This window comes from Trypanosoma cruzi, genomic scaffold (assembly GCF_000209065.1).
Source record: "Trypanosoma cruzi strain CL Brener 1047053516815 genomic scaffold, whole genome shotgun sequence".
In the NCBI taxonomy this organism is placed as follows: domain Eukaryota; phylum Euglenozoa; class Kinetoplastea; order Trypanosomatida; family Trypanosomatidae; genus Trypanosoma; species Trypanosoma cruzi.
Genome location: NW_001849573.1, coordinates 347,656 through 373,517, shown reverse-complemented (window position 1 = coordinate 373,517; position 25,862 = coordinate 347,656). Strand labels below are relative to the sequence as shown.

The following is a 25,862-nucleotide window of genomic DNA, read 5'->3' as shown; positions in this document are numbered from 1 at the left end:
CACACAACGCACACGGAGCAAGCGAACCCTCATCCATCCATGACGCGGCACAAAATTTCCTGCCATCCCGCCATCAATGGGACACGGAGCCCAACTCAGCGCAGTCACACGCGGTGCATCACACCCGCAGGAAAATAGACTCGGGCTGGGCGCTCCCTCTCCCTCTCCCCCTCCTCACGGAAGAAGACAACAGCCGCCACACGCAACTGCCAGCATGCACTACAAAAAGTGCATTCAAATCCACCGCAATGTGCATCTTGTGTGTGTGGTTGTGTGTGCCTGCAGCAACACAAAGCAGAGACGTAGAAAAGAGGGAGCAGAGTATGCGGAGGGACGCACAAAAATGTACAGCGGAGACGCATAACGGAAACAACAAGAAGAAGAAGACCGCTCAAACTCATGACTGCACTGCAGCCCAAGCAGCGGCAACTCACACAATATTTATTGAAAACAAAAAACGTCCCCCTTCGTCTTATGTAAACCCCATCACACAAAATAATTATAAATGAAAAGAAATCGTCCATTACTGCTCCACACAAATTTAAAATAAGAAAAAAATCGCCTGGCTGCCGTGTGGCCACACCAAACTGTCTGTATGTATTTTGCCCACAAAAGAAAATTAAAAAGATGGTTGCGTGTGCTTCGACCGTCCGACCCTCCGTGTGTCCGCACATCGTTTATATTTCATGGGGTCATCCGCGTGTTGCTGCTCCCCTCAGCCCTCTCATCGGCGCGTGAGTGCGGCCCGCAGAGCACAGTCACTCGTGTGTGTGGGGACTGAGAGAAGCACGCAGACATGACGGCAGTCGCGTCACTCCATCGGGAGAGTGAGCGCAGCAAAAGAAAAAGAAATCATCGGAGGGGAGAGAAATGCTCACGAGGCCGACACCGAAGGGTGCGCCACCGCATGAAATAAACACGCAAAGCAAAACAAATCCTTAAAGAAAAACACGGCGGCAGGGTGTGGCTGTGTGTGTGGCGCTGCGGGTGTCTGCCCGCCCTGGCCGCAAAGAAAACAAAACAAGAGGAAAGAAATGTGTGCGCCGCCCCACAGGCCCTCGTCGCACGCCCACACGTCACGGCTCCCTCAGCGCGCCGTTCGTCGCGGTCCTCCTCATGCGTGCAGCAGGCGAGGCGCACAGGGCCGTCGTCATGAGCGTGTCGGTGGGTGTGCGAGTGGAGCAGTTGGGCGGGAAACACACGGCACCCCTCACAGGAAGAGTGCAGCAACAAACAATTAAAGAGGGAAGAGTAGAAAAGAAAAAAACGTCCATAGTGATTGCCCCAAAAGCAATTAAAAGGGATATAATAACGCACAGCAAAAGCAAACAGGGAAAAAGTGAAAAAAGTTATTAAAGAAGATAAATTAATTACCGTGTGTATCGGTGCAGAGGAGGTCGCAATTGTCCCACGCGGCAGCCAGTCACTCCTCACAGAGCCGCAAACATCCACAGCCCCAACAGAAGAAGCAACGGCAGCAGTCCGCTCCCACGCACAGTGCCGGCATCGGTGTTATTTCCCTGCGACACATTTCCGAGGCTGCTGCTGAGTGCCGCAGCATTTACTCCCCTGACCTGTGAATTAACCTCCTGCACATCCGTCCCTCCCACCGTCTCCCCATTCGCACCAGAGCTCACGCTCACCTCGGCAGTGTGGAGTGATCCATCTCCCTGAACCGTTTCTCCACTCCCTGTTGCCACAGCTTTGTCACCACCAGACAAGGGAGTGCCATCTGCATTTTTGTTTCCACTGGAAGAAGTTCCAGATGTCGGTTGCTTTACGGGCTCCTGTCCTGAAGAAGATGCGGCAGTAGACGTCGCTGGTGTGGATGCGCCGCCAGCTCCGGCAGCAATACTCCCCTTCGGCTGTCCCTGATCCGACGGCTGTTGCCCGGCAGAATTGGACAGGGGCACGGTTCCCTGCACAGGTAATCCACTTGCCGCTGGTGAAAGAGGAGATGTCGCCGATGTCTTCGGACCTTCCCGCTTCGGATGAGTAATTTTATTTTTGACGAGTCCTGCAATTTCATCGTCATCCAACGGGCGGTTGTACAGCAGGACGTTCCTCACAGTCACAGACAAGCCTTCTTGATTCCCCGTGCTGCTTCCATCCCCTCCAATGTAGAAGTGTGAGATCCCTTTAGACTTTTCAATACCCATCAAATCTAATTGCGCATTCCCAACAATTATATCATCGACGTAGGCGGAGCCTTGGGTGCCGTTCCGTAGCAAAATTACGACATGTTTTTTTTTCTCCGATGTGCTGCTGAGCTCCTTGTTCTGTCCGCCACCGCAGAACACTATCCGCTTCTTTTCGCTGTCGTACGACAGTCCAAAAACTTTCTTTTCTCCTGGGCCTTCCCAACGCGCACCCATCAATGGAATATTACCACTCGTCGGCACCTTGTCGATGGACACCGTCGCCACAAGAGTGAAGTTGTAGTTCGCAAAGTGGTACAGCTGATTATCCCCTTTCTTGCCAACGGGCCACTCCGCCCACGCTCCATGGAACTGCACACCATCGGAAGTATTTGTTGCCTTCTTACCCCCTTCACTTTTGTTCTTTACTGTGGCGTTCACCCCGAGGTACTCGTCCCTCCATGTGTTATCAGAGAAGTTGCCCGACAAAAAGCCAACCAGCCCATCCGTGATCCTAACAGTAGAGCTGCAGGCATCGCCAGTAGAGGCATCCTCCTCAGCACTTTTAGAAGGGCACAGCTCGGAGACAAGGTCGTCCGCTTTCTTCCACGTCGTCAGCACCTCCTTCACACGCTTTAGCTGCGCACTCAGGAGCACAGAGACCACACCGGGTGATGTTTTGCCCTCATCGCCCTTCTTCTCGTACAATGCAATCAACTTCTCCCCCTTCTGCTCATTATCACCATCTTTACCACTTTTGTACAACAGAGAGCTGGCGGCAGCGTCATCATCCTTCCCGGATACCGGCCCAATATCAACAATGTGCGTATTGTCCGTCAGCCAAAGATGGAGTTTTCCCTTTCCGTTTTCTTTTTTACTCTCCTCCTCGGGATACACCGGCAGAGTGACGAGCATCACATTTCTCTTATCAGCAACACCGTCAATCTTCGCTGTGATGAACCCGCTTCTAACGGCCTTCACTTTTCCGCCCTTTTTGTTGCCCCACACGCACGAGAGTGTCCCGAGTGCCTCCGTCCACGACTTCCCCTTGTCACCGGACTCGTACACCCTGCGGCGGCCATCATCACACGCAGTCATCATGATGAGTTTTTTGTCCTCCTTCCCCCACTCCACGACGGAGGGATCACTGCAGCCACCGTCAGACGTCCCGTTGGACAGCTTCCAACTCACAGCAGTATCCTTCACGTCGTGTATAATCAGCGAAACGGCCTTTTCATCCTCATTCTTCGTGCCTTCCACTGGGAACACAAGCGTGTCGTCCTCCATCTTAATACCCGATCCACCGCCGCCAGTCAGCCGTGTCCAAGAATCTAGTTCGCCAACAGAAATACGCGAGACATCGTCCTTATCTTTCCATTTGATTCTTTTATCACCACCACTTCCGTCACTGACGTTCCCTTTCACCAGCAATAATCCCCCGTTCTCGGCACCGCCACCCTCTTTACCAGCAGCTGTCCGGCTGTATTTCCCAACAAGCATGTAAATATCATTTCCCTGCACAACTGTTGTTGGTCGGCTCACATCCACTTTCTTCTTTTGGACTTCGGAACCGTCTTCCAGAAATTGTGTCTCTTTCACTTCATTCAGAACTTCCACCGGTGTGTTAGCATTATCTTTCGTGATAATTTGGGAAGCAATGCCAGTAAAGCTGTTGCCCTCACTGTTCTTCTTCCACTGCGCCTCGGCGACGGCAAATACGTCACTCCCCACTTTTAGAAGGCCGGGAGCTCCCAACGACTCCACAGTTACACCACCTTCACACTTAGCCTCCTTCCATTTGTACTTTGGTTCAGATGACTGCACCGCAGCTTCCGCAGCACCTCCAGCGTTGCAGCACATCATCACAAGAAGAAGAAAAAGGGGCACCGCAGAGTAGAAGAGATGCCGGGACATGTTGGGCCTCTGCGGCTCACTCTCTCCTCCTTCCCTCATCCTCCCGCTGGATCCGGTCACGCGGCGACGGTTGTGTGTGCGGGGTGCCTTCACTGCAGCAACACGTGAGAGCATTTAAATATGTGTGTGTGTGCGGTGTGTGTGCTGTTGGTCCTTTCAGAGCCCTCGAATCTCACAGTAGCGATTATCGTTTAGCCTTACTTCCTTTCCTTCTTGTGTGGAAAAGAGAGAGAAGAGGAAAAAGGAGTTAAACAGTGAACACCGTCACCCATCCACAGTGAGTGGCATCATCATCCCCACCGCAGTCACTCCTAACAACAACAACTCACGCACACAGACACACGGAAGGAGAAGGAAAAACAGTGCACCGGGAACAAACAGCAACTGCCAACAGCAGTAAAAGCCACTGCGGGTGCTTCTGCCACGCGTCAGCACTCTCCGAGCTAAGCCGACACACAAAACAATCAGCGAGACGCAGAAGGGTACAATTGCTCCTCGCAACACCAACGCGCCATCACCAGTCGTTTTCCTGTTGTCTCCTCCCACACCATCCATCGCACATCGCCCCGCACAGCCGGAGAATCCTCCGTCGCTGTACGAACAGCGGGAAGAACACGTCGGCACGTGCAGCTGCCAGGAGTGAATCCATACGCGTATCTCCCAGGCTTCCTCAATGCCGCGCCGCCCACAGGCAGCACGCCAAGGAAATCACGCTCGCAGCACGGCAAAAAAAAAAAATCGCAGTCCTCCGTCATCCCTCCTCGAAAGGGCCGCCGCAGCCAAAATCTTGTGCGTGTGCGCGTCCTCATCATTCACGCCACTCCACAGCGTGTGCATTTGTTTGTGTGTTTGTCAGTGGATATACTTGCAGAGCAGCTGTGCGCCACAAGAGAGTCTGAAGAAAGCAACGGCAGAGAGAGGCAGATAGCACACACGCAAATTACTCATATCATCACACACACACACACGCAGCCGCGGAATTGGTGCACCCAACCATAACACAAGTAAAACAAAAACAAAACAAAAAGCCGAAGCGTGGGACGACCAGCGCACACACACTCTCATTACTCCCGTAAAGCAAAACACAAACACACAGGGAGAGAGAGAGAGGTCGCCCACTCAACGCAATTGAAACAAAACAGAAACAGTTACGGTGCTCCGCCCATGCAGCCAGGCAGGACGGCAGCGGTGCGTGTCGTGCAAAAGAGAGCACCAAAGGGCCTGCATGGGTGTGCATGCATATATACAATGGGCACATTATTGTGTGTGCCTCGTGGGGTGAGGTGAGGGCGAGAGTCCATGCAAGGGGACACACACACAGAGTGAGAGAAGGAAGAGTGTGTGTGCGGGCGGTGCACGGCTCTCTCACACTCACTCTCACGCGGCCACCATAGCAGCACTCGCAACAACAAGAAGAAGAAGCAAAAGAGGGGAGGTGGTGGGGGAGGCCGCGGTGCTGCCGTCAGTGGCGTCTGTATTGGCGGTGGCATTGGTACGAACAATGTTTTTATCGTTTGTAAAGTCGTTTTGATAGCTTGAATGATTTTGTTGTTGTTCTTCGTGAAGTCCTTCCGGTTGTACTGTTGACAGCGACCTCTGCGTTGTTTCCAATCCCGCGGGTGAGGCGGGCAGTATCCCTTGTTTTTCTTGCTGTTCCTGTTGATGCGGCAGTTGGTTTTCTTCTTGTTCTCGTTGTTGCGTTCGTGTTACTGGTCCCTTTTCGTTTTTCTCATTTTGTCCATCGGCTCGTTGTTCCCGTTGTTTTTCTTTTTCAGCAGCCTCTGCGTCTCCTACCAGATGTTCTCCTGTATGCGTGCGTGTTACTTCCTGCTCAATCTCAGTTGAATTCACTTTCGGTTCAACTGGAACGCGTACAACATTTTCGTTTGAAACCTCATGCCCTCCATCTCCTGTTTGTTTGCGGCCAGCAACAACTTTATTTTTTCGGTCCTCTTCCTGGGAATCAACAGCGTGTTCGCCTCCTTCCAAAGGCCTTTCTGTGGGTATGTCGGATGCCTTTGGTTCAACTGTGGGTTGGTGTTCTTTTCCTTGTGGCGATTGTCCTTCTTGATTGTGTAAGCCTTGTTCTCCGACTGGGAGCGCTTGATCTTTCGGTTCTATTTCTATTTCTGTTTTTGTGCCCTTTAAATTTGTCAGCAATACTGCGTTTTCTTCCTTTGGGGAAGTTGGTGGCGATGGTCCTGGTGGTGGGTGATTTCTCGTGCCAGCCGCCGTTGAGTCTTCCTTTGGCCTCTGACTCGCAGTTATTTTAGCGGGATCGGCACCTGCATTCACTTTCAGTCCTTCTGGGCTAATTGCATCCCCGCTTAATTTCAATGTATCCTCCCTTGCCGGAGGATTCAGAGATCCTCCTTCTACTCCTGGCAGACCGCTTCCCTCTTGCAAGCCCTGAACAGAAGGAGATGATCCTTTCGGCCTGTCATTGCTTTGACCATTATTTCCCTTTCCATCATCAACACCCTCAACCGCGACAACGGCATACCACTGATGTCTCCAACGACGACGGCCATCCACAACGGCACGCAAACCGTCCATCCCCTGATGCACGCATTTCTCAACGGCGGACGCATTCGCACTGCCTCCTGTCCTCCTGCTGACTTCCTCCGCGCATTTCCTCCGCAGCCGAGTCCGCCAATGCAATATTAAGTCCTCATCCAAACTGCCATCAGAAACAACGCCAGCACCGTCGGCCGCAACTCCAGACAAACCCCACCACAGCACGCAGAGGGCACACACCAGCAGCACACGGCCAGTCATCATCGCCATCACTCCTGTCACTTGCGTGTAGACTTCAGCACAAAATAACAACACTTCAACGCAGAGTGAAAGCAAAAGGAAAAACGAAAGACACGGCCGCTACACCACACACAGCCACCGCACAATAACAAACGGCAGCAGCCCAGCAACAAATGGAAGCAGCACAGCAGCGGCAGCGCACACACACCATGAGTCAGTTGAAAACAGTGAAAGGGCAAAAATGCACACAGCCCCGTAGCAAGTAAACAGAAAAAACACACGAAGCAATTAAAAACAAAACAGAGGTAAACAAAAAGAAGAAAGGTAAAAAAAATTAAAAACACACACAAAACAAAGGCTGCACAGTATGGCTCCAGCGCGCACGCACCCATCCTCAAATGTGACTCCACGCAATCAGTTGTGTGCGTGCCATGCGTATGAGTCTGTCTGGGATGTGTTCAACGTGACAGATACAGGGAGCAGCACAACCCGGATCGCATAGCAGGGCAGTGAAGCAAAACACAATCATAATTACTCCTATTTATTTACATCGGACCACAGTAGACGCGCACAAATCCCCGTGATTGAGTGCTGGCACGCACAGCCCGCACACACCTCTTCAGCCCACAGTGGTGTACGCCAGCGCGGAAACGGCAAGCAGCAGCGAGGCACACACCCACGCAGAGCTGCTGAGGCTGCCGTCAATTTCGCGAAGACGTGACGGTGCGTTGGTAGTCGTTGTGGTTGGCGCCTCTGTATTCCTGGTCGTATTACTTGGTCCCTCTGTTGTAGTGATTTCTGATTCTGGTTCCTGTGATTTACTGTTCGGCGAATTTTGAGTGTGTGCCGTGCTTGGTGCAGCATCGGTCCTCATACTTTGTGTCTGCGCATTATCGGTCGGATGTGGAGATTCTCCCGTGCCGGTTGCCTCACTTGTTGACTTTGGCTCTGGGGGCAGTGGAATGGAGACAGCGGGATTCGGTGCGACATTAGCATTCCCGCCACTGCTGGATCGTGGTGCAGTTTGCGATCCCGCTGGTGGCTCTCTCTTTTCACTGCCGTTTTTTCCCAGGGCGTTATCAACGCTATCTTTTTTGGTGTGTTCGGCTTCCTGGTGCGCTCCGCGTCCTCCACCTCCACCGCCTTGCGGTGCTGCCTTTTCCGTCTCTGACACCTGTGGCTTTCCTGTGACGGTTTGTCCTGAAGCCTGACTGCCCTGGGAGGAACTCCCACCTTCAGCATGCACTCCATCTGCTGCCTGCTGAGATGAGTTGGGGAGTGGGGATGTTGTGCCTGCAGCGGTCCCTCCGCCCAAAGGCCCCTGTCCACTTGCACGGGTCTGGGAATCGGACGCGTTGCCAGCGTCAGAAGGATCGGAAATGTTACTTCGCAGTGGATCGGTGCTGGATTGATCTTTCCTCGTCGGAGCAGTGGGCGGAACAAGGGGCGTGGGCGTAGGACCATCACCCGCTGTGTTTCTTCCACCCTCCTCGTCTTCCTGAGTGTTATTGCTCTCAGAGTTCAAATTCACCTTTCGTCCAGAGTCATCGGCCACGAGCTCACTTTCCGCAGCCATCACCGCCCACATGTGCCCAGCAGTCACTGCGCCATCACCGGCAGGCCGCACACGCACCCCCGTCGCAGCAGCTGTCGCACACACGCAAAAGAAACAGCACATCAGTGCAGGCACCAACAGGACGCAGAGCAAACGGCACGACATCATCACAAACAGCTTAGCCACTTAACGCTTTGGAACCAATCTGCAACAGCATGTGAAAACAAAAGGAGAGACACGCCCGCTACACCACGCACAGCCACCGCACAGTAGCAAATGGCAGCAACAGCAGAAGCAGAAAACACACCACAAAAGACAGATAGAATCAGCACGATTGCAAAACTCGCATAATGTCCTGCAGACCAAAAGTTTAGGAACCAAGCAAAAAATTAAAAAGATGACAAACCCAAGACTCCAGTGCGGATGCACCTATCCTCAAATGTGTGTCCAAGTACGGCTCCGCTGCGAATGCATATGAGTGTGGAATGCGTTCAACGAAACGGAAGTAACGAACAACGCGGAGCACACAGCAGAATAGCGGAAGCAAGTGAAACAAAACACAATCATTATTTACTCCTATTTATTTACATCGGATAAAAATAGAAGCGCACAAATATCCGTGGCTGAGTGCTGGCACGCACAGCCCGCACGTACATATTTCAGCCCATAGTGGTGTACGCCAGCGCGGATACGGCAAGAAGCAGCGGGGCACACACCCACGCAGAGCTGCTGAGGCTGCCGTCAATTTCTCGAAGACGTGACGGTGCGCGGGTGGTCGTCGTCGTTGTAGTTGGCGCCTCCGTAGTCGTAGTACTCGTAGTGGTGGTGGTCGTGGTGGTTGTCGTCGTGGTCGGTGCCGCTGTATTCAAGGCCATATCACTTGGTGCCTCTGGCGCGGTGGTTGTCGTGGCGGTCTCAGCAGAAGCATCAACCGGATTAGCCGATGGTGCAGGGGAAAGTGGACTCGTGCTACTTTCTGGCCCTGGCGTACTGTCCGTACCTTTCTCGCGCACCTTATCGATCGCGTTACTTAGTTTCGGTTCTGGAGCTTTCACACCTGGACCCTTTCCGCCAGCTATTCCATCCTCCGTATCGGACCGCTCACTTGACGACTGTGGATGACCACCTCCACAACTGGTTTCGCTGTCTTAATTTCCCCTGGACCGGGGCCTTCTTCAGCCTTATTTAACTCTTGAATCGTCTCAGTGTCTGACGCACACACGGACGGGCAGCAGCACAGGGCGAGCACCAACAGGGCGCACAGCAGACGGCACGTCATCATCATCGTGAGTGTGGTCGTTCAGTGGTGTGGAGCTGATCTGCACAGCGAGGGACATGGAGAGCAACAGGGGAGACGAGAGGTGCGGCAGACACACACAGAGGGCACACCACATGAGGCGAGGGCAGCAGCCAGGCATGCACCGTACGCCGCACACACATACAGCCCTGCCGCAACAACAACACACAGATGGAAGAGGGAGAAGCAAACAGGAGCGGCACACAAGGCTCCACCGCATGCACATACGGCGAGAGCGGTCCGTCGTGTCTGCACCCCTCACGGAGGATACGCACACACACAAGAGGAGGTGCAGCGCACACAGCAACAAAAAAGCAAAGTAACAATTAAAAAGAAGATCCCCGTCAACCACGTGAATTGTTGGTCCACGGGAATCGCAGCCAATATTCATCACAAAGCAGTTTGTTATCTTGTTTTTGCTGTATGCTGTTACAATAAAGAGTGAGTAGCGCAAGGGCCGTCCGTACAAAATTGGCAAGCATTCCGTCCGAAACGTGCCGTCGTGCGGGCTGAGACACTCTCAAACACTCGCATTCCAATTACCAACGACGGGGGCATTTCTGCAGTGGATGAAGCGAAGTCTTTCGTGGTCCATCTCTAGTACCCGCATTTGTGCTTCCTGCGTGTTTTGCCTGCTGGCGTGCTTGGCACTTTCTGTGGCGACCTGTGTGCGAGGCGCCTGTTAAGAAGACGCTGGCACCATTGCGGCATCCGCATCCGAGGCCTTCTCAAACTATCGGAACGCCAGGCTGAGCACGTCGGGCATGCGCCCTCATATTGTGGACGGGCAAGCGCTCTGCCGCAGGTTGGGCAGGAGAACGTCAATCCGCCGCTCGCTGGTCGGCAAGGATTTGCGGTGCTCACGTCGGGAAGAGGTTCTGGCGGAGGCAGCGGCGGGCCGGTCACTTCAGTAAGAAAGGGCGGCGACACCAACACAGAGGGTTACTTTTGATACGAAGGGCACGCGCAGACATGTCGAGGAGTGGGCAGGAATCGCATCTTGCCTTTGCGCAGAGCCGCCACTCGGGGCACGATGTCCGGATCGAAACCAGGAATAGAGTCCTGCCACACCGACAGGCGCCTGTCACGCGGTGTACGCGCCCTTCCTTTTCTTCGGGGCATCCCTCCGGTACGGTCACCCGACTGCAGTAAAAAAGTCCATGTGCCAGATTGGGCTGTCCTCCTGCGGGAGGGATCGTGCAATCATGGCCTCGTCGTCAGCGGCCTCATTGCGTGGGATACCGCAGTGTGATGGAGAGAACATGAAGTCTGCAGAGTGACCTCGCTGTATCAAGAAGAGCAGCATAATCCAACTATCTTCAGTGACGTAGTCTCGCATGGCCAGTGGAACGACGCGGAGTGCCTCAGTTCTCGACGGGGAGTCCGTAGCCACCAGCATTCGTGTGGGCGATTGGGATGTTTCCAAGCAAAAAGGTATGAGATGTCTAATGCCATTTTCAGTGGCAAGGCACTCTGCCCTATATGAGCATGCGAGCCTGCCAGCTGCTGCACGATGTACCTCCACAGGGAGATCGGTTGTCGTGGTGGAGCCATACAATAGTGCAGCGGATCCAGATGCGAGCTCAGCGAGAGATGAAGAAACGTCCGTCCATAATTCAAAATCATACGCTCCCAGAGAGGAGTAAATAGAATAAAAAGCCGTGCGCTTGACGTCGTCAGAGGCGTCTTGGGCAAAGCGTGGCTGATTAAATTCCACTTTATTGCAACGCACAGTGTCCCAGAGGAAAATACGATGTTGAATAGGAGGAGCACGATTGCGGCTGTGGGGTATCCCAATAATATTACATACGCGGCGCAATCCATTAATAACAGCATCTCTCGGAAGCGGGATCGATGTCGCCGCTTTTCATGCATGGACGGCGGAATGGCCTCCAATAAGATTGCGCCATGCACTTCCTCAATAAATCGGAGAAGTGTGAGGCGTTCGTGTTGTGTGGGTGCGCGGGACCCAATGTTCCTCTGCAGCGGTGCTGGATTGGCTGCCAGGTGGACAGAAGTATCTTTCTTTGATGCGCGTGGGCCGAGCGATGCAGTGCAGCTGTCGCGGTGCCGCACTTCCAGGCTGTGGAGGTGAATGGGGGCCGGACACGGTGCGATTGCCTCGCCGCGTGGTGTGCCGGGACGCACCAGCCTCTGCACCCGGCCGCAGCTGATGGCGGCGTGGCACGGTCCGCATCGCAGTCCAACTAAAGCATTGTTTTTTCATTTGCATTGTGGTGTGTGACGAAGGTGCGTAGGAGCTTCCCGATGTGGTTGGAGACTTGCGATTTTGAAGAATGCGTTGCAGTTGCGCAGCGTCGTTTTGAGGAGCAGGTGAGTGCCTACCCGCATTAATCAGCAAACAACATCTCGGATGACAGCAGGAGGCACTGCGGTTTCTCCTTTTTTTGCAAAGCGAATTTATTGGACGTCACGTTTGGTTGGCAGCTCTTGGGCCTTTTGTGGGAGAAGGTGGGAGGCTGAGGGCACTAGGACTGAATTCATTTGAGTGGCTGTGTTCCGTTGAGTTGCGGCCAGTTGCGGCACTCTTTGGGGTTTGGCAGCTGTCTCTTTTGTTTACTTCCCACTGCTGCACGCGGATAACACTGATCCGAGGAACACTTGTCTGACCGCGTGTGAGCTGCTGCCGTGCGTGATGCATGGACCATGTGATTGTGTGGGGAGGCGCATTGGGGTGACGAATACTTCTGTTTGGCGTGCCGCGGTGTGTTGGAATGATGTTCGGAAATCATGTGAAGGGTGTTGTTTGTGATTTGTGTGTCTTTTCTGGTGGAGCCGACATGTGTGCGGGATTGTGGCATTGCTGGCTGACAGTTCCACGTCACTTTTCGGCATTCCTGGATGTGCTGAGGAATGACGGCTGGCGACCAGCGTGTTGGTGCTGCCGGTGGGAATAAGTGCATCGGGAATTGGCCATTTTCTCTTTCCCGTGCTGGAGCCGATGAAATGGCACGATGGCACCGGCTGCAGGCTGCCTGCCAGCACGTGTGAGCAGCGGATCCATGCACACACCGACGCTCATCGCAAGAGTTTGTGCGATGACAGTGGCATTTGTGGCGTGCCTTTATGGGCGTCAGCCCATCGAAGAATGTGTGAAGCAAACGGCTGACTGCACACGAGGAAAATAAGTGCGTGCACTGTGCCGTGTTTCAGCGTCGATGGCAGAGCAGCAGGAGGCCCGTGCTGGCAACAGATCTTTGCGTTGCGAGGGATGTCGGTGTTGATTTTGGATTGTCGAGGGTGAAGTGATTTTGCTGCTGCCCGTGTGTGTGGCCACTCCGGCGGAGGGCGGACACAAAGGGAGGGATGCAGGCGCTGCGTGTGTGTGTGCAGGTGCCATGCAACAACGCCACAACAAACATGCTGCGACTCGGTGACCCTCACATCGCTGTGGTCCTCACTCACAGCCGAGGCACGGCCCACACCGATGCACTTAGTGGACGGAGTGAGGCATCTTTTGAGGTGCTGCAGGGAACAGGATGTGTTGACGCAGCCACGACGTGCATGGAGTGTCACGATGGCACAGTCAGCTGTGGCTGGTGGAATATTTACTTCTCGGGGGCAACAGAGAGAGAGAGAGAGCTGCTCCTGCTGCTGTCGTCGTTGCTGCCCCTTGTAGCCTCCCATGCCGATTATTGTCTGTCCGCTGATCATGGATGGTGTGCCTCCACTAGTGACGTCGTCTGCAGGCGTTTCACAGAACCAGCGAAACACACACCACGTCGCATGCTTTGGCTGTGGATGTGGTGTTGTGAATGCAGCCGGCATTATTTTGCCCGACTCCTTTTCACTGCTTTGCGGCAAATAGATGCGTCCCCGCCGAGTCATTCACTGCAGCTCCGTGTGTTGTACTGCCAGCACAACACTCTCTTTTTCTGACGCCTGGCTGACAGTCAAGCACCACAGCGTTGGAACACACAAGGATGTGGACTGCCGCTCACGGTGTTGGGCACCGCTGTTTGGATGCGGCGGCCCCACGAGCGGATGTATTGTGGCACAAGGAAATGCGTGAAATACGCGGAACCACAGCGGCTGCAGTAATATCAGCGGTGTGGCACCACGGAGTACGTGAGGGGGTGATGCATGATGAATCACGGTGGGCGGCATGCGAGGGAAGTGCACCGCGACGGAGCGTCATCCCGCCCTCAGCCTGCAAGGGAATGTACGCCCACAAAATATATGGACGAGGCACCACCAAACACACATGCCCTTCCGTGCACCAATAAATAGGAGCGAAGGTGCGTTCTGGTGCGTGGGAGTCCACTCACATATTTTCATTTACACCGCAATAAACGGTGAGGAATCAGGTGCCACAGCAACGAAAGGAGAAACAAGCATCTATTGCAGCACTTTACCAGCGAAAGGCAGGAACGACACACACCGAATTATTGGCTGCACCAGCACAAGAAAACTTTAAAACAGGAAAAAAAAATAATTCTGCACCCTGCGGGAACCCCAACACACGATGCAGGCATGAGGACTTACCCTCTGGAAAAACAAAACAAAAGGAAAAAGAGATACGCAGACATCTGCCAACATCCAAACAGAAACACAAATAAATAGTTTCTGCACTCTTCCATTCCTTGCGCTGAATATGAACGAAGGCCAAAGCCAACTGAGTTGCTTTTGTGATGAATATTGGCTGCACTTCCCGTGGACCAACAATTCAAGTGGTGTACGGCGATCTTCTTTTTTATTATTAGTGTTACTTTGCCTTTGTGTTGCTGTGGGCGCTGCACCTTCTCTTGTGTGTGTGCGTACCCTCCGTGAGGGGTGCCGACACGACGGACCGCTCTCGCCGTGTGTGCATGCGGTGGAGCCTTGTGTGCCGCTCCTGTTTGCTTCTCCTTCTTCCATCTGTGTGTTGGTGTGCGGCAGGGCTGTGTGTGCGGCGTACGATACATGCCTGGCTGCTGCCCTCTCCCCATGTGGTGTGCCCTCTGTGTGTGTCTGCCGCACCTCTCGTCTCCCCTGTTGCTCTCCATGTCCCTCACTGTGCAGATCAGCTCCACACCACTGAACGACCACACTCACGATGATGATGACGTGCCGTCTGCTGTGCGCCCTGTTGGTGCTTGCCCTGTGCTGCTGCCCGTCCGGGTGTGTTAGAGCGAGTGCTGGCGCGGAACGTGATGGACACACTGAACCGCCCACACCGTCACACAAGCCAGGCCTGGGGGCCAATTCCTTGGGTCCAAATGCTCGTACAGTCCCGAAAACGAATAGCTCCGGCGGATCATTTCAATCTGTTTCTACCGTTGCGGAAGGGGAACCCGATGTGTCGTCCAACACACCACATGGAGCAATTACGTCTGTTCAGTCGGGGTCAGAGGATGGTGACACCGATTCGCCAGGTTCAACGGGTAATTCCGAAGAATTGGTGGTACAAAAAACAACAGAGCATGATCCGGCAGTGCCAGCACCTAATGAAGAGGTTGCGGAGAAGGCAAAAAATGCGACGAATACGACCCCTACGATAAAGACACCGCCACTACCAATCTCGGCAGTACTACAGCCAAAAGCATCACCAGCAGTGACTGTTCCAGAAACAGGAAAGGGCTCAGCGGCACGAAATCTCTCCCAGTTGTCAAGAGAACAAAATAAAGAAAACACAGCGTCACAAACCAAAGCGCTGTCCGAAGCAATGAAACGGCATCCAGGGGATGCTGAGGCAGAGCAACAAGAACAAGAGAGCGACACATCAAATCTGGTGGAGATTAACGATGACGGCAAACATGCGGTAACGACATCATCATCCATCTCTATAAATGACAGTGACGATGCCCAGGGTACGGGGGTTGAGAATAATGACAATGATCCACGGCCCAACCCCACAGAAACAAGCGACCACAAAGTTGATAATACCAACCCTGCTTCTGCACCCACTGAGACCGCACCAGAAACAGTGAATACGGCCACCGCCGAAAGAAATGAAACACTGAGGTCTGAAGGCAGTGACGGCAGCACCGCGGTCTCCCACACCACCTTCCCTCTTCTTGTTGTTGCGTGTGCGGCTGCGGCTGCGGTGGTGGCCGCGTGAGAGTGAGAGAGAGAGAGCCGTGCACCGCCCGCACACACACTCGTCCTTCACTCTCTCTGTGTGTGTGTCCCCTTGCATGGACTCTCGCCCTCACCTCACCCCACGAGGCACACACATAATGTGCCCATTGTATATATGCATGCACACCCATGCAGGCCCTTTGGTGCTCTCTTTTGCACGACACGCACCGCTGCCGTCCTGCCTGGCTGCATGGGCGGAGCACCGTAACTGTTTCTGTTTTGTTTTTATTGCATTGAGTGGGCGACCTCTCTCTCCCTCCCTCTGTGTGTGTGTTTTGCTTTACGGGAGCAGTGAGAGTGTGTGCGCTGGTCGTCCCACGCTTCGGCATTTTTCTTTCACTTTGGTTTTTTGAATCTTTGCTTGTGTTGTGGTTGGGTGCACCCATTTTAATTTCATTGATTGGTTTTCTTTTTGAACTGCGGAGGGCTGAATATTCTCTTTTGTATTCTCCTGGTCTTTGTTTCTTCCCACGCAATCGGTCCTTGTTGCTTCAGCGAGCCAAGAAATATTTGCCTAACACCCACATCAATGGCTTACTTGCCCTACACCCCACATTAGTTTGAGACGCTGGTGCTGCTGCATGTGATGGTGTTTGTGGTGTGATTGCCAGCGGGTGCTTTGCTGTCACTTTGACGTACCCTCGATTTGTTGAATATGTTATGCGTGCCGACAGGGCGAATTGGATCCGCGTCGTTGTGAGGGACGCACCCTTTTTGAGCGGTGAGTGCGCTGCAGCCATACACCGTCATTGGGAGGGATGGATGCCCATCCGCATCAACGTATCCACAAGGGACCTGGATGATGCCGGGAAGTATTGGATCTCAGAGAGGTACTACGCAATGAATTCATTGAATGACAATTGCGAGTGTGAAGGTGACGTTGTATCCTCTGCGCACGGGACCATTCTCGAGGATGAAGTTGTCCCTGCTGCTGTCAACCCGCATGCGGTTCGTCTGCCCATGCAGCCACTGGAGGGTTCTTTGATTGTGCCCCCATTTGCCACGGGCAGCGTTTGCCTTCGGTTCACGGTGCGTGCTGGGCATTGTTCCACTGGTGTTGCCAATGCTGACATGGTGCTGTCCGTGGCAGAGCGCTGTCGGTGGTGGTGCACTCGACGACTGCCGTGATGGCTGCGAGGAGCACCACGACTGCGACGACATTGATGGCATGGAGCTGCAGGATGGCGATGGTGACGGGAGGACGCTGGAGTCGCACTGGTCGCAGCGCCACGCGAAGGATGAGTGGATGGCACCGATTGGTTGTGCCGGCTACTACACGGAGCTGACGCTGGCTGCATTTGCTGACCTGAGCTGCATGAGGGCGAAGTGGGAGATGGCGGAGCCGATGCGCTGGTGAAGGAATTCGTGCTGTGCACTGCTGCAGAGGAAGTGCTCCGCACCGAACGTGAGTGGATATCCCCACATGTTGTGCGAAACGGGAGTTCATGCCAGACGCTGCACGTTGGATCGGTATTCCAGTGGTTGGTGTGTAGACGAATTATCCATGAAGGGTCAGCAAAACGCTCGATGGACATTTGCCCCATCACTGGTCCCGCACTGGATGTGAGGAATGCTGAGGCTGCTATTTGGAGGGGAGAATATTTGTCTGCGGTGCCTGGGGACAAGCCCTCTTCGTGGTGTCTGGACACGCTTCCCACCAACACGACGGATGCGAGGGACCCGGAAGAAACATACATCTCGGTGCTGTCATGCATGCGGCATTGAAGTGCCTCGGCATGCGGGTGCGTCTGAGAGTGACTGAAGAGGGTAACGCCTGTTGTGCCCCATGCACTGACGAGGCGAAGATTGCGTGGGCCGCTCCGCGCTACGACGAGGGAAAAGCTATTTTCCGTGACCACGCGCAGGTGTGCACGATATCCGCCACCAGCGGCAGGATACTTCCCGTGGTTCCGTGGGGCGGCGATGTGAGAGGGTGTGGAGCAGGACGGTTTCACTGGCATCTACTGAACAAGCTTTGCTACGGGCATCCGTCCCCGATCCAGAGAGCATTGGGAGCGGCCGCGGCACACCACCGAAGGATGTGGACACGGCTGCTCCCCAGAAGCATCCGTCGTCAGAGGAGAAGGAGGTCGCCTCCGGTGCCACGACGGCAACGGTGTGCTCTTGCCCAGCGACACCGCGGGTACGCCGCAGGAGGCGGAGAAGGAGCGCGATCTTCCGGACATCGACGATGTGGCCGCCGATGGTGTGACGTCTGTTGTCGGACAATCATTAGGAGATGAGGCCGCCAGCGACAAGGCCGGTGGCGGTGCCACAGCCACGGGACCCAGGAGCCCTGATGCCGCTGATGCCGCGCAGGGCGCCGTGGACCCTCCGCCGAGGGAGGATGAAGCGGCGGTGGTGTGCGGGGGTTGGGAGGCAGACATGAAGGACGCTCCGCCTCCGATCCACGGCAATAACAGTGCGGCTGTTGCTTTTCCCTTTCCGCTGCTTCTTCTGCTTGCCGCTGCCGCCGCGGTGCCAACACTCAGCAGTGGGTGCAAGAGAGAGAGGCCTATATCAACTGGCATGTTCCTATCAGTATATACATACACTCTGCTTGTCTGTATACTTTGTACCAGGGACATGCTGTATGCACTCTCCCTCTTTTGTTGTTCGCTAATGTGGCGGCACCACGCGTGTATTATGGGCTGGGATAAGAAATTGTTTGACTTCTTCTGGAGGATACTGTGGGGTGTTTGTGTGCGTGTGCGAGGGATCTGTGTGGTTTTGATTTCCCTATTTTTGTTTACCTGCCTTGTCATTGTGTAATGATACTTCCCTTCTCCATTATGTGTGTTCTGAAGTGTTGCTAGGGCACCGGGAGTGGATGCCTGTGGACGCACGCCGTGCATTATGCGCTACATTGGTGGGAGGGGAGACTGACATAACTGGCGGGATTCAGTAAGGCGCATTTTGCCCACAGACCCTGCAGCCGCAGCAGCCTCAGCGGCGCTTTGCATATGGACGTGTGGATTGTTTCTCTCTTGCGAGGCCTTTTTTACTGCGTGTCATTTTCCGCTCGGGTACCGTGCCCGTGGCAGCAGCGGCGGCATCAAAAGGGCTGTGTGCGTGGAGAGTCCTTGATTGAGTGCCTGTCTTACTTCTCTGTTCTGTTGATTGATTGTACCGTGTGCCGGCCAAACGGTTGACATGACGTCTTTCCGACGGCGGGGTCCACGTGACACGATGTTGCGTTGCGTGCTTTGTTGCGGGTGTGTGATTTCAGCAACGGTTTTTGGGCGGTTGACTGTTGGGTCGTTGAGGGCGGCGTGGCGACGGGTGTGGATGGACCCGATTGTGTGCCGTGGCTGTTCGTGCGGGGGAGTCGCGGGAAGGAGGAAGGCAGCGGAGCGATGGACTCACGAGGAGTGCGGTGGCGTGCAGCCATGAAGATTGGCGACAGGGAACTCACTGCCGCTGTGAGTTGCCGTGTGTGGTGTTTGTTTCTGTTATTATTACTTGCGTTGTTGGATGTGGCCGCTGTGGGGAAGACTGTTTTTTGTTTCTTTTCACGCCGTTTTCGGATCCTTTTCTGCAACGGCATCACTGTGTTCCTGCCGTACTGTTGCGCCCTCTTTCCCTTCCATATTGGGGGCAGCTGCGGGTGGGTTTTACATGCCGTGGAGTTGTGTGCCGTGCTGTCCGGTGTTTCATTGTTGCCTGTTCTTCCTGCGTGCACGCGTCCCCCATGCTCATGACAGCAACCCTCACGCAAACGCTACTCCTCCTTTTCCATGCTGCTGATGTGTGTGTGTTCTTCTCCTCCTCCTCTCTTTGTCCCTCCCTAGACTGTGTGTGCAGCCGCGATGCTGATGATGATGACTGGCCGTGTGCTGCTGGTGTGTGCCCTCTGCGTGCTGTGGTGCGGTGCCTGCGGTGGTGGATGTTCTGAAACATCTTCTCCAGGTTCTTCGGTTAAAGCGTCCGACGGGAGCACTCAAAAAGAAGAGGCCGTCGTTGGCGCTGGAGAAGGTGACCAAAACGGTGAACCGGCTGAGCCTCAAGAAAAACCAGCACCAAAAGCGTCAGAATCACAGGGAGCGGTACCGGGCCCGTCACTGGCACCAAAATCCGGAGAAGCATCAGATCCGGCAAGTAAAACGACGGACAACAACGATCAAAATGCACAAGGAGGTAAAAAAGGGGAAAAAGACGAGAAACAAGAACAGGAGGACGAAGAGGAAAACAATGGTGCGAATGAAGAGGAAGTGACAATGAAAGAAAACGCTGTTACCAGCACCACAGAGGTGATCTCAGCAGGCGGTCAAGAGCAGCGAATTTTATCTTCTGGTGCGGCGGGAGCATCGAATAAAACAAAACCCAACAGCACAACAACAACTGGAGACGATGATCCAGCAGCTGATGGTGCAGGGACAGCAGAGGGAAAACAAAATGAAAATAAAGGTGCCAATCCGAAAGAAACACCATTGACGGCGGCAGTCATGAAAACTACAACGGCGACGACTGGCGACAGTGACAGCAGCACCGCGGTCTCCCACACCACCTCCCCTCTTTTGCTTCTTCTTGTTGTTGCGTGTGCGGCTGCTGCTGCGGTGGTGGCCGCGTGAGAGTGAGTGTGAGAGAGCCGTGCACCGCCCGCACACACACTCGTCCTTCTCTCTCTGTGTGTGTCCCCTTGCATGGACTCTCGCCCTCACCTCACCCCACGAGGCACACACATAATGTGCCCATTGTATATATGCATGCACACCCATGCAGGCCCGTTGGTGCTCTCTTTTGCACGACACGCACCGCTGCCGTCCTGCCTGGCTGCATGGACGGAGCACCGTAACTGTTTCTGTTTTGTTGTTCTCTTACGATTGTTTTAATTGTTTTCAATTTTTATTTGCTGTTTGCTTTAAAATATTTCAAATTGTTTTTTTTTTCTCTGGTTGTGTGATTTTTTTCTTTCGTTTAGTTTTTGTTATTAATTTTCGTCTGTTTTTTTTTTATTTTGCTCCCCCACCTCTTCTTTTTGCTTTTGGGGCAATCACTATGGACGTGTTTTTCTTTTCTACTCTTCCCTCTTTAATTGTTTGTTGCTGCACTCTTCCTGCGAGGGGTGCCGTGTGTTTCCCGCCCAACTGCTCCACTCGCACACCCACCGACACGCTCACGACGACGGCCCTGTGCGCCTCGCCTGCTGCACGCATGAGGAGGGGCCGCGACGAACGGCGCGCTGAGGGAGCCGTGACGTGTGGGCGTGCGACGAGGGCCTGTGGGGCGGCGCACACATTTCTTTCCTCTTGTTTTGTTTCTTTGCGGCCAGGGCTGGCAGACACCCGCAGCACCACACACACAGCCACACCCTGCCGCCGTGTTTTTCTTTAAGGATTTGTTTTGTTTTTTTGCTCTTGTTTTTGTTGCCATCGTGTGTGGTTGTTGATGTCGGGACCGTACTGCATTTGTCGCTGCCATCCAGCTGTCCCTCTTGCTGTGTTGATGTGCCTTCCTGTGCTCCTCTTCTCTTCTGCTCCTCCAGCACACACACACACATATATACTTAGTTGCACGGTGCTCTGCAGGAATGTCTTGGTGACGGTGGGACGTTGGCCTGCATCCCGTGCTGACATAGTTTGGTCGCTGCGTGTCTACCGTTAGCAGTGGGAATCACGGTGTCATTGGATGGATGCGTGTGGTACGTTTGTTGCATGGTGCTGGAGGCCGGCTGACGTGGCTGCACGATGCCCGCCATGTGTGAAGTTGTTTCCTGCTCTTGGGGTCATTCTCCACTCTCCTGTGTGTTTGCTTTGCCGGGTGCGTGCGTTGCTCGGTGTGTGCTGACGCGTGACGGACGGTACCACGATGGCCTTCTCTGGAGGTGACAGTCGCTGTGCTCTCGGCACACGTCCACAAGACTTTTGGTTGTCTGTTTTGGAGTGATTGCAGCAGGGCATTGCTGCGGGCGTGACGGGGACCACGACGGCGTCACCCCTCGAGAAGGTCCCATGCACTGTCGGTTGTGGGGCGGCGAGGCGGTTTGCCTGCAGCCCGACTGACAACCGCACAGTCGTTTCATTGCGGTCACTTTGCCGGCATCACCCGCTGCGGTGGCGTCCACAAGAGCCGCATCTCAGAAGTTCAAGCCGTTCCCCCTCAGGATTGCCCTTGCTGCTTGACTGGCGCAGCACCAGCCCGACATCGTTCTTCTGCATGAGTGCAGGCACCAGAGTGCCAGCGACGAGGCTCATTGGCTGCATTGACTTCCACCAGGCCTGCAGTGGGTGTGCCGGTGGCGTGACCTTCGTTGTGCGCCACACCTTTCCGTGCGAGCGCCTGTCGCTGCTGGAACCAACTGCCTGGAGACCACCGCCCTCCGCGTGTGCCCACCGGCCAGCCCCAGCATGTGCGTGGTGAACCTCTGCAGCCTTCCCGGCAACTGCTCACTTTGCGAGCGACATTCGTCGTCTTGGTCCTGCAGCGCCCATTGCGGTTGACCTGAATTCACACCATGAGCTGCGGGACGGTCGCTCACCATCAACGACGGCAGGAGAGGACATCGCCGCCACCCCAAGCGGCATGGACTGTGAGCTTTCTGACGTCCCGGCACAGGCAACGCGGATTAGCGGCCGCAGCGTCTCGTTTCCCGACGTGACTTGCAACGCGTACTGCGTGTCTCCCATTGGACGTCCACCCGTTTACATGGACTCGGACCAACATCTGCCATCCCACACTGCAGGGACGGAGGACGGCATCCCACGACTGGCAGGCATGCTGCCACAACGGAAACATGTCGCCTTTTTCCTGCGTGATGCCGACTGGAATGCTTCCACCTCGGCGTGTGGAACACCTCTGGCCACTGTGACCACATGGTTGGAGATACACCGAGGCACCATACCGCGCGGCAGCCGTGACATTCCCACATGTATCTGGACGGAATGGAGCAGGCCGAGTGTGTTGCAGCGGCAGCCTGCCCCGTGCTGAAGTGCTCCGCAAACGGGAGGACCGCAATCATGCCCTCCGCCGTGGCTTCTCCATGCTCCTAGAGGCCCGTGCGAAACAGTTTGGTGCCCTCTCGATCCCAGGCCTGTGATGCTCCGAGGCATGACGGAGCCACGTCCCTGTCCTCTGGGATCGGCTGTGCTGCGGTGCTGTTGGGACCGCGTCTGTGCTCTGCCTCCGCCGTAACCTCTTCCCGACGTGAGCACCGCCACTCCTTGCCGAGCAGCAAGCGGCTGATTGACGTCCTCCTGCCCACTCCTCGGCAGACCGACACGCGCCCTGCAGATCACAAGCAACCCATTATTTCGGTGATGCCGCCCTTCCTCACACTGAAGAGGCAGGACCGCCTCGACCTCCTCCGGAACCTCCACCTGGCGTGTCCACGGCACCTCCTCGTAGAACGACGAGCAGCAGATCAACGTCGCCCCGCCCAAGCTGCAGCAGCGTCTTCTTGTCCGCCCATCATATGGAGACACACGCCCGACGCACTAACCCCGGCACTCCAATCGTTGCAGAAGGCCTCAAATGTGGATTCTGCGACAGCTCCACGGTTTCCCCAACAAGTGCCTCACGCGCAGGTCATTACCGAAAATGTCAAGCGTATCAACGAGCAAAAAACGGACAACGCACCTCTGCAAGCTCCAATGACAGCCGTAGCCCTTCAGCCACTCCTCTGCTGCAACCCCCACCAGCCGCTGAGCCCCCGACAATCCACGGGAAGGCCTGCCGCACACGCTGTGGGAATGCCCCCGTCCTCGACAACTGAGCATCCGACTATTTGGGAGCACACCCTTTCGCACGACAGCACCGTTCAAGAAGGAAAAACTGGCCACATCGCTACGGACAGCCCGCGGGCCATTAACGAGCAGTGGCAGCAAAGTATAACGAAACAAATACTTCCCTTTTCTCAGCATAGAAAAACGTCACCTTCACACTCGCAATTGCCCCAATGAATTCATTGCGTAATACCGCTCTGAGCTGCAATACTTCCTGGTACCATCCAGGTCCCTTGTCGACACATCGATGCGGATGGGCGCCCATCCATTCCTCCCAATGACGGTGCATGTCTGCGACGCACCCTCAGATCCAAAAGGCACGTCCCTCACCACAGCCGCGATCGACTTCGCCCTGTGGGCACGCATCGCTTTGTCAGATGAGCAGGAGTACGTCAGGCTGGCAGCAAGGCACCCACTGGCACAACACATCACAACCAGAAGAACCAGCAGCACTGCAGACCGTGAGGTGACGTGGACCAACCGACACATGCTGTACGTAACAGAAAATACTTCATGGTTTGAAAAGAATAAGAAACACTGACAATATCTCAAAGGAAAAAAAAATGAAAAAGAGAATTTAGGCGTCCGCAGTCAAAGCAAACTGCCAATAATCGAATAAAAAGTGTAATGGGTGTACTCAACCACAACACAAGTAAAACAAAAAGCCGAAGCGTGGGACGACCAGCGCACACACACTCTCATTACTCCCGTAAAGCAAAACACACACACACAGGGAGAGAGAGAGAGGTCGCCCACTCAATGCAACAAAAACAAAACAGAAACAGTTACGGTGCTCCGCCCATGCAGCCAGGCAGGACGGCAGCGGTGCGTGTCGTGCAAAAGAGAGCACCAACGGGCCTGCATGGGTGTGCATGCATATATACAATGGGCACATTATGTGTGTGCCTCGTGGGGTGAGGTGAGGGCGAGAGTCCATGCAAGGGGACACACACACAGAGAGAGAAGGACGAGTGTGTGTGCGGGCGGTGCACGGCTCTCTCCCTCACTCTCACGCGGCCACCACCGCAGCCGCACACGCAACAAGAAGAAGCAAAAGAGGGGAGGTGGTGTGGGAGACCGCGGTGCTGCCGTCACTGTCGCCAGTCGTCGCCGTTGCAGTGTTCATGGCTGTGGCTTCGACTGGTGTTTCTTTCGGATTGGCATCTTTATTTTCATTTTGTTTTCCCTCTGCTGTCCCTGCAACATCAGCTGCTGGATCATCGTCTCCAGTTGTTGTTGTGCTGTTGGGATTTGTTTTATTCGATGCTCCCTCCGCACCAGAAGATAAATTTGGCTGCTCTTGACCGCCTGCTGAGATCGCCCCTGTGGTGCCGGTAGCAGCGTCTTCCTTCTTTTTCTGCTCTTCTTCCTTCTTATCGTTACGTTTTTCTTCTTCCTCATCCTCTTCTTCTTCTCGCCTTTCTTCTTCCCTTTCCTCATTTTCTTGCTCAGCCTTTTCTTCTTCTACTTCCTCCCCTTTCCGTTCCTTATCTTCATCCTTCTTTTTAGCAACATTTTCCTCCTCCTCTCCGTTTTCTGTTTGGTTTTTCTTCTCTGCGTTTGCCTTTCCTGGTGCTTGTGTTCCAGTTCGTGTTGCCGCTACCGCTGCCGGTAATCCTGACGTCGTTGGTGCTGGTTTTTCTTGAGACGCTGCCGGTTCACCGTTTTGGTCACCTTCTCCAGCGCCAACGACGGCCTCTTCTTTTTGAGTGCTCCCGTCGGACGCTTTAACCGAAGAACCTGGAGAAGATGTTTCAGCTCGTCCACCACCGCCGGCACCGCACCACAGCACGCAGAGGGCACACACCAGCAGCACACGGCCAGTCATCATCATCAACATCGCGGCTGCACACACAGTCTAGGGAGGGAAAAAGAGAGGAGGATGAGAAGAACACACACACAACAGCAGCATGGAAAAGAAGGAGTAGCGTTTGCGTGAGGTTTGCTGTCATGAGCATGGGGGACGCGTGCACGCAGGAAGAACAGGCAACAATGAAACACCGGACAGCACGGCACACAACTCCACGGCATGTAAAACCCACCCGCAGCTGCCCCCAATATGGAAGGGAAAGAGGGCGCAACAGTACGGCAGGAACACAGTGATGCCGTTGCAGAAAAGGATCCGAAAACGGCGTGAAAAGAAACAAAAAACAGTCTTCCCCACAGCGGCCACATCCAACAACGCAAGTAATAATAACAGAAACAAACACCACACACGGCAACTCACAGCGGCAGTGAGTTCCCTGTCGCCAATCTTCATGGCTGCACGCTACCGCACTCCTCGTGAGTCCATCGCTCCGCTGCCTTCCTCCTTCCCGCGACTCCCCCGCACGAAAAGCCGCGGCACACAATCGGGTCCATCCGCACCCGTCGCCACGCCGCCCTCAACGACCCAACAG

General features: G+C 54.5%; 7 protein-coding genes and 2 pseudogenes across 7 annotated transcripts, besides 11 other annotated features; 3 read left to right on the top strand and 6 right to left on the bottom strand.

The window, feature by feature from the left end:
* Positions 1-1,633: part of a sequence feature (areas not merged during assembly with more than two copies in the genome that could not be assigned to a particular haplotype) that runs on past the window's edge.
* Tc00.1047053507071.190 (trans-sialidase, putative) lies at positions 1,431-4,166 on the bottom strand (the record flags this gene model as incomplete). Its single annotated transcript, XM_816053.1, has 1 exon — positions 1,431-4,166. The coding sequence occupies one exon, from the start codon at positions 4,164-4,166 to the stop codon at positions 1,431-1,433; it is 2,736 nt and encodes a 911-aa protein (XP_821146.1).
* Positions 1,634-1,897: a sequence feature (haploid, non-Esmeraldo-like haplotype).
* Positions 1,898-2,031: a sequence feature (areas merged during assembly that could not be assigned to a particular haplotype. This can correspond to areas where the two haplotypes were merged or to regions with more than two copies in the genome that were merged during assembly.).
* Positions 2,032-5,196: a sequence feature (areas not merged during assembly with more than two copies in the genome that could not be assigned to a particular haplotype).
* Positions 5,197-10,058: a sequence feature (heterozygous, non-Esmeraldo-like haplotype).
* Positions 5,430-6,839, bottom strand: Tc00.1047053507071.180 (mucin-associated surface protein (MASP), putative; the record flags this gene model as incomplete). Its single annotated transcript, XM_816052.1, has 1 exon — positions 5,430-6,839. The coding sequence occupies one exon, from the start codon at positions 6,837-6,839 to the stop codon at positions 5,430-5,432; it is 1,410 nt and encodes a 469-aa protein (XP_821145.1).
* Positions 7,074-7,165: a sequence feature (T-rich).
* Positions 7,429-8,532, bottom strand: Tc00.1047053507071.170 (mucin TcMUCII, putative; the record flags this gene model as incomplete). Its single annotated transcript, XM_816051.1, has 1 exon — positions 7,429-8,532. One exon carries the CDS (start codon positions 8,530-8,532, stop codon positions 7,429-7,431), a length of 1,104 nt encoding a protein of 367 aa, XP_821144.1.
* Tc00.1047053507071.164 lies at positions 9,024-9,650 on the bottom strand (annotated as a pseudogene).
* Positions 9,136-9,227: a microsatellite.
* Positions 10,059-25,862: part of a sequence feature (areas not merged during assembly with more than two copies in the genome that could not be assigned to a particular haplotype) that runs on past the window's edge.
* Positions 10,809-11,300: a mobile genetic element.
* Positions 14,718-15,722, top strand: Tc00.1047053507071.160 (mucin TcMUCII, putative; the record flags this gene model as incomplete). Its single annotated transcript, XM_816050.1, has 1 exon — positions 14,718-15,722. The coding sequence occupies one exon, from the start codon at positions 14,718-14,720 to the stop codon at positions 15,720-15,722; it is 1,005 nt and encodes a 334-aa protein (XP_821143.1).
* Positions 16,775-17,230, top strand: Tc00.1047053507071.151 (annotated as a pseudogene).
* On the top strand, positions 19,552-20,313 carry Tc00.1047053507071.140 (mucin-associated surface protein (MASP), putative; the record flags this gene model as incomplete). Its single annotated transcript, XM_816049.1, has 1 exon — positions 19,552-20,313. One exon carries the CDS (start codon positions 19,552-19,554, stop codon positions 20,311-20,313), a length of 762 nt encoding a protein of 253 aa, XP_821142.1.
* Positions 20,619-20,701: a sequence feature (A-rich).
* On the bottom strand, positions 23,617-23,952 carry Tc00.1047053507071.130 (uncharacterized protein; the record flags this gene model as incomplete). Its single annotated transcript, XM_816048.1, has 1 exon — positions 23,617-23,952. One exon carries the CDS (start codon positions 23,950-23,952, stop codon positions 23,617-23,619), a length of 336 nt encoding a protein of 111 aa, XP_821141.1.
* Tc00.1047053507071.120 (mucin-associated surface protein (MASP), putative) lies at positions 24,473-25,303 on the bottom strand (the record flags this gene model as incomplete). Its single annotated transcript, XM_816047.1, has 1 exon — positions 24,473-25,303. The coding sequence occupies one exon, from the start codon at positions 25,301-25,303 to the stop codon at positions 24,473-24,475; it is 831 nt and encodes a 276-aa protein (XP_821140.1).
* Positions 24,848-24,942: a sequence feature (GA-rich).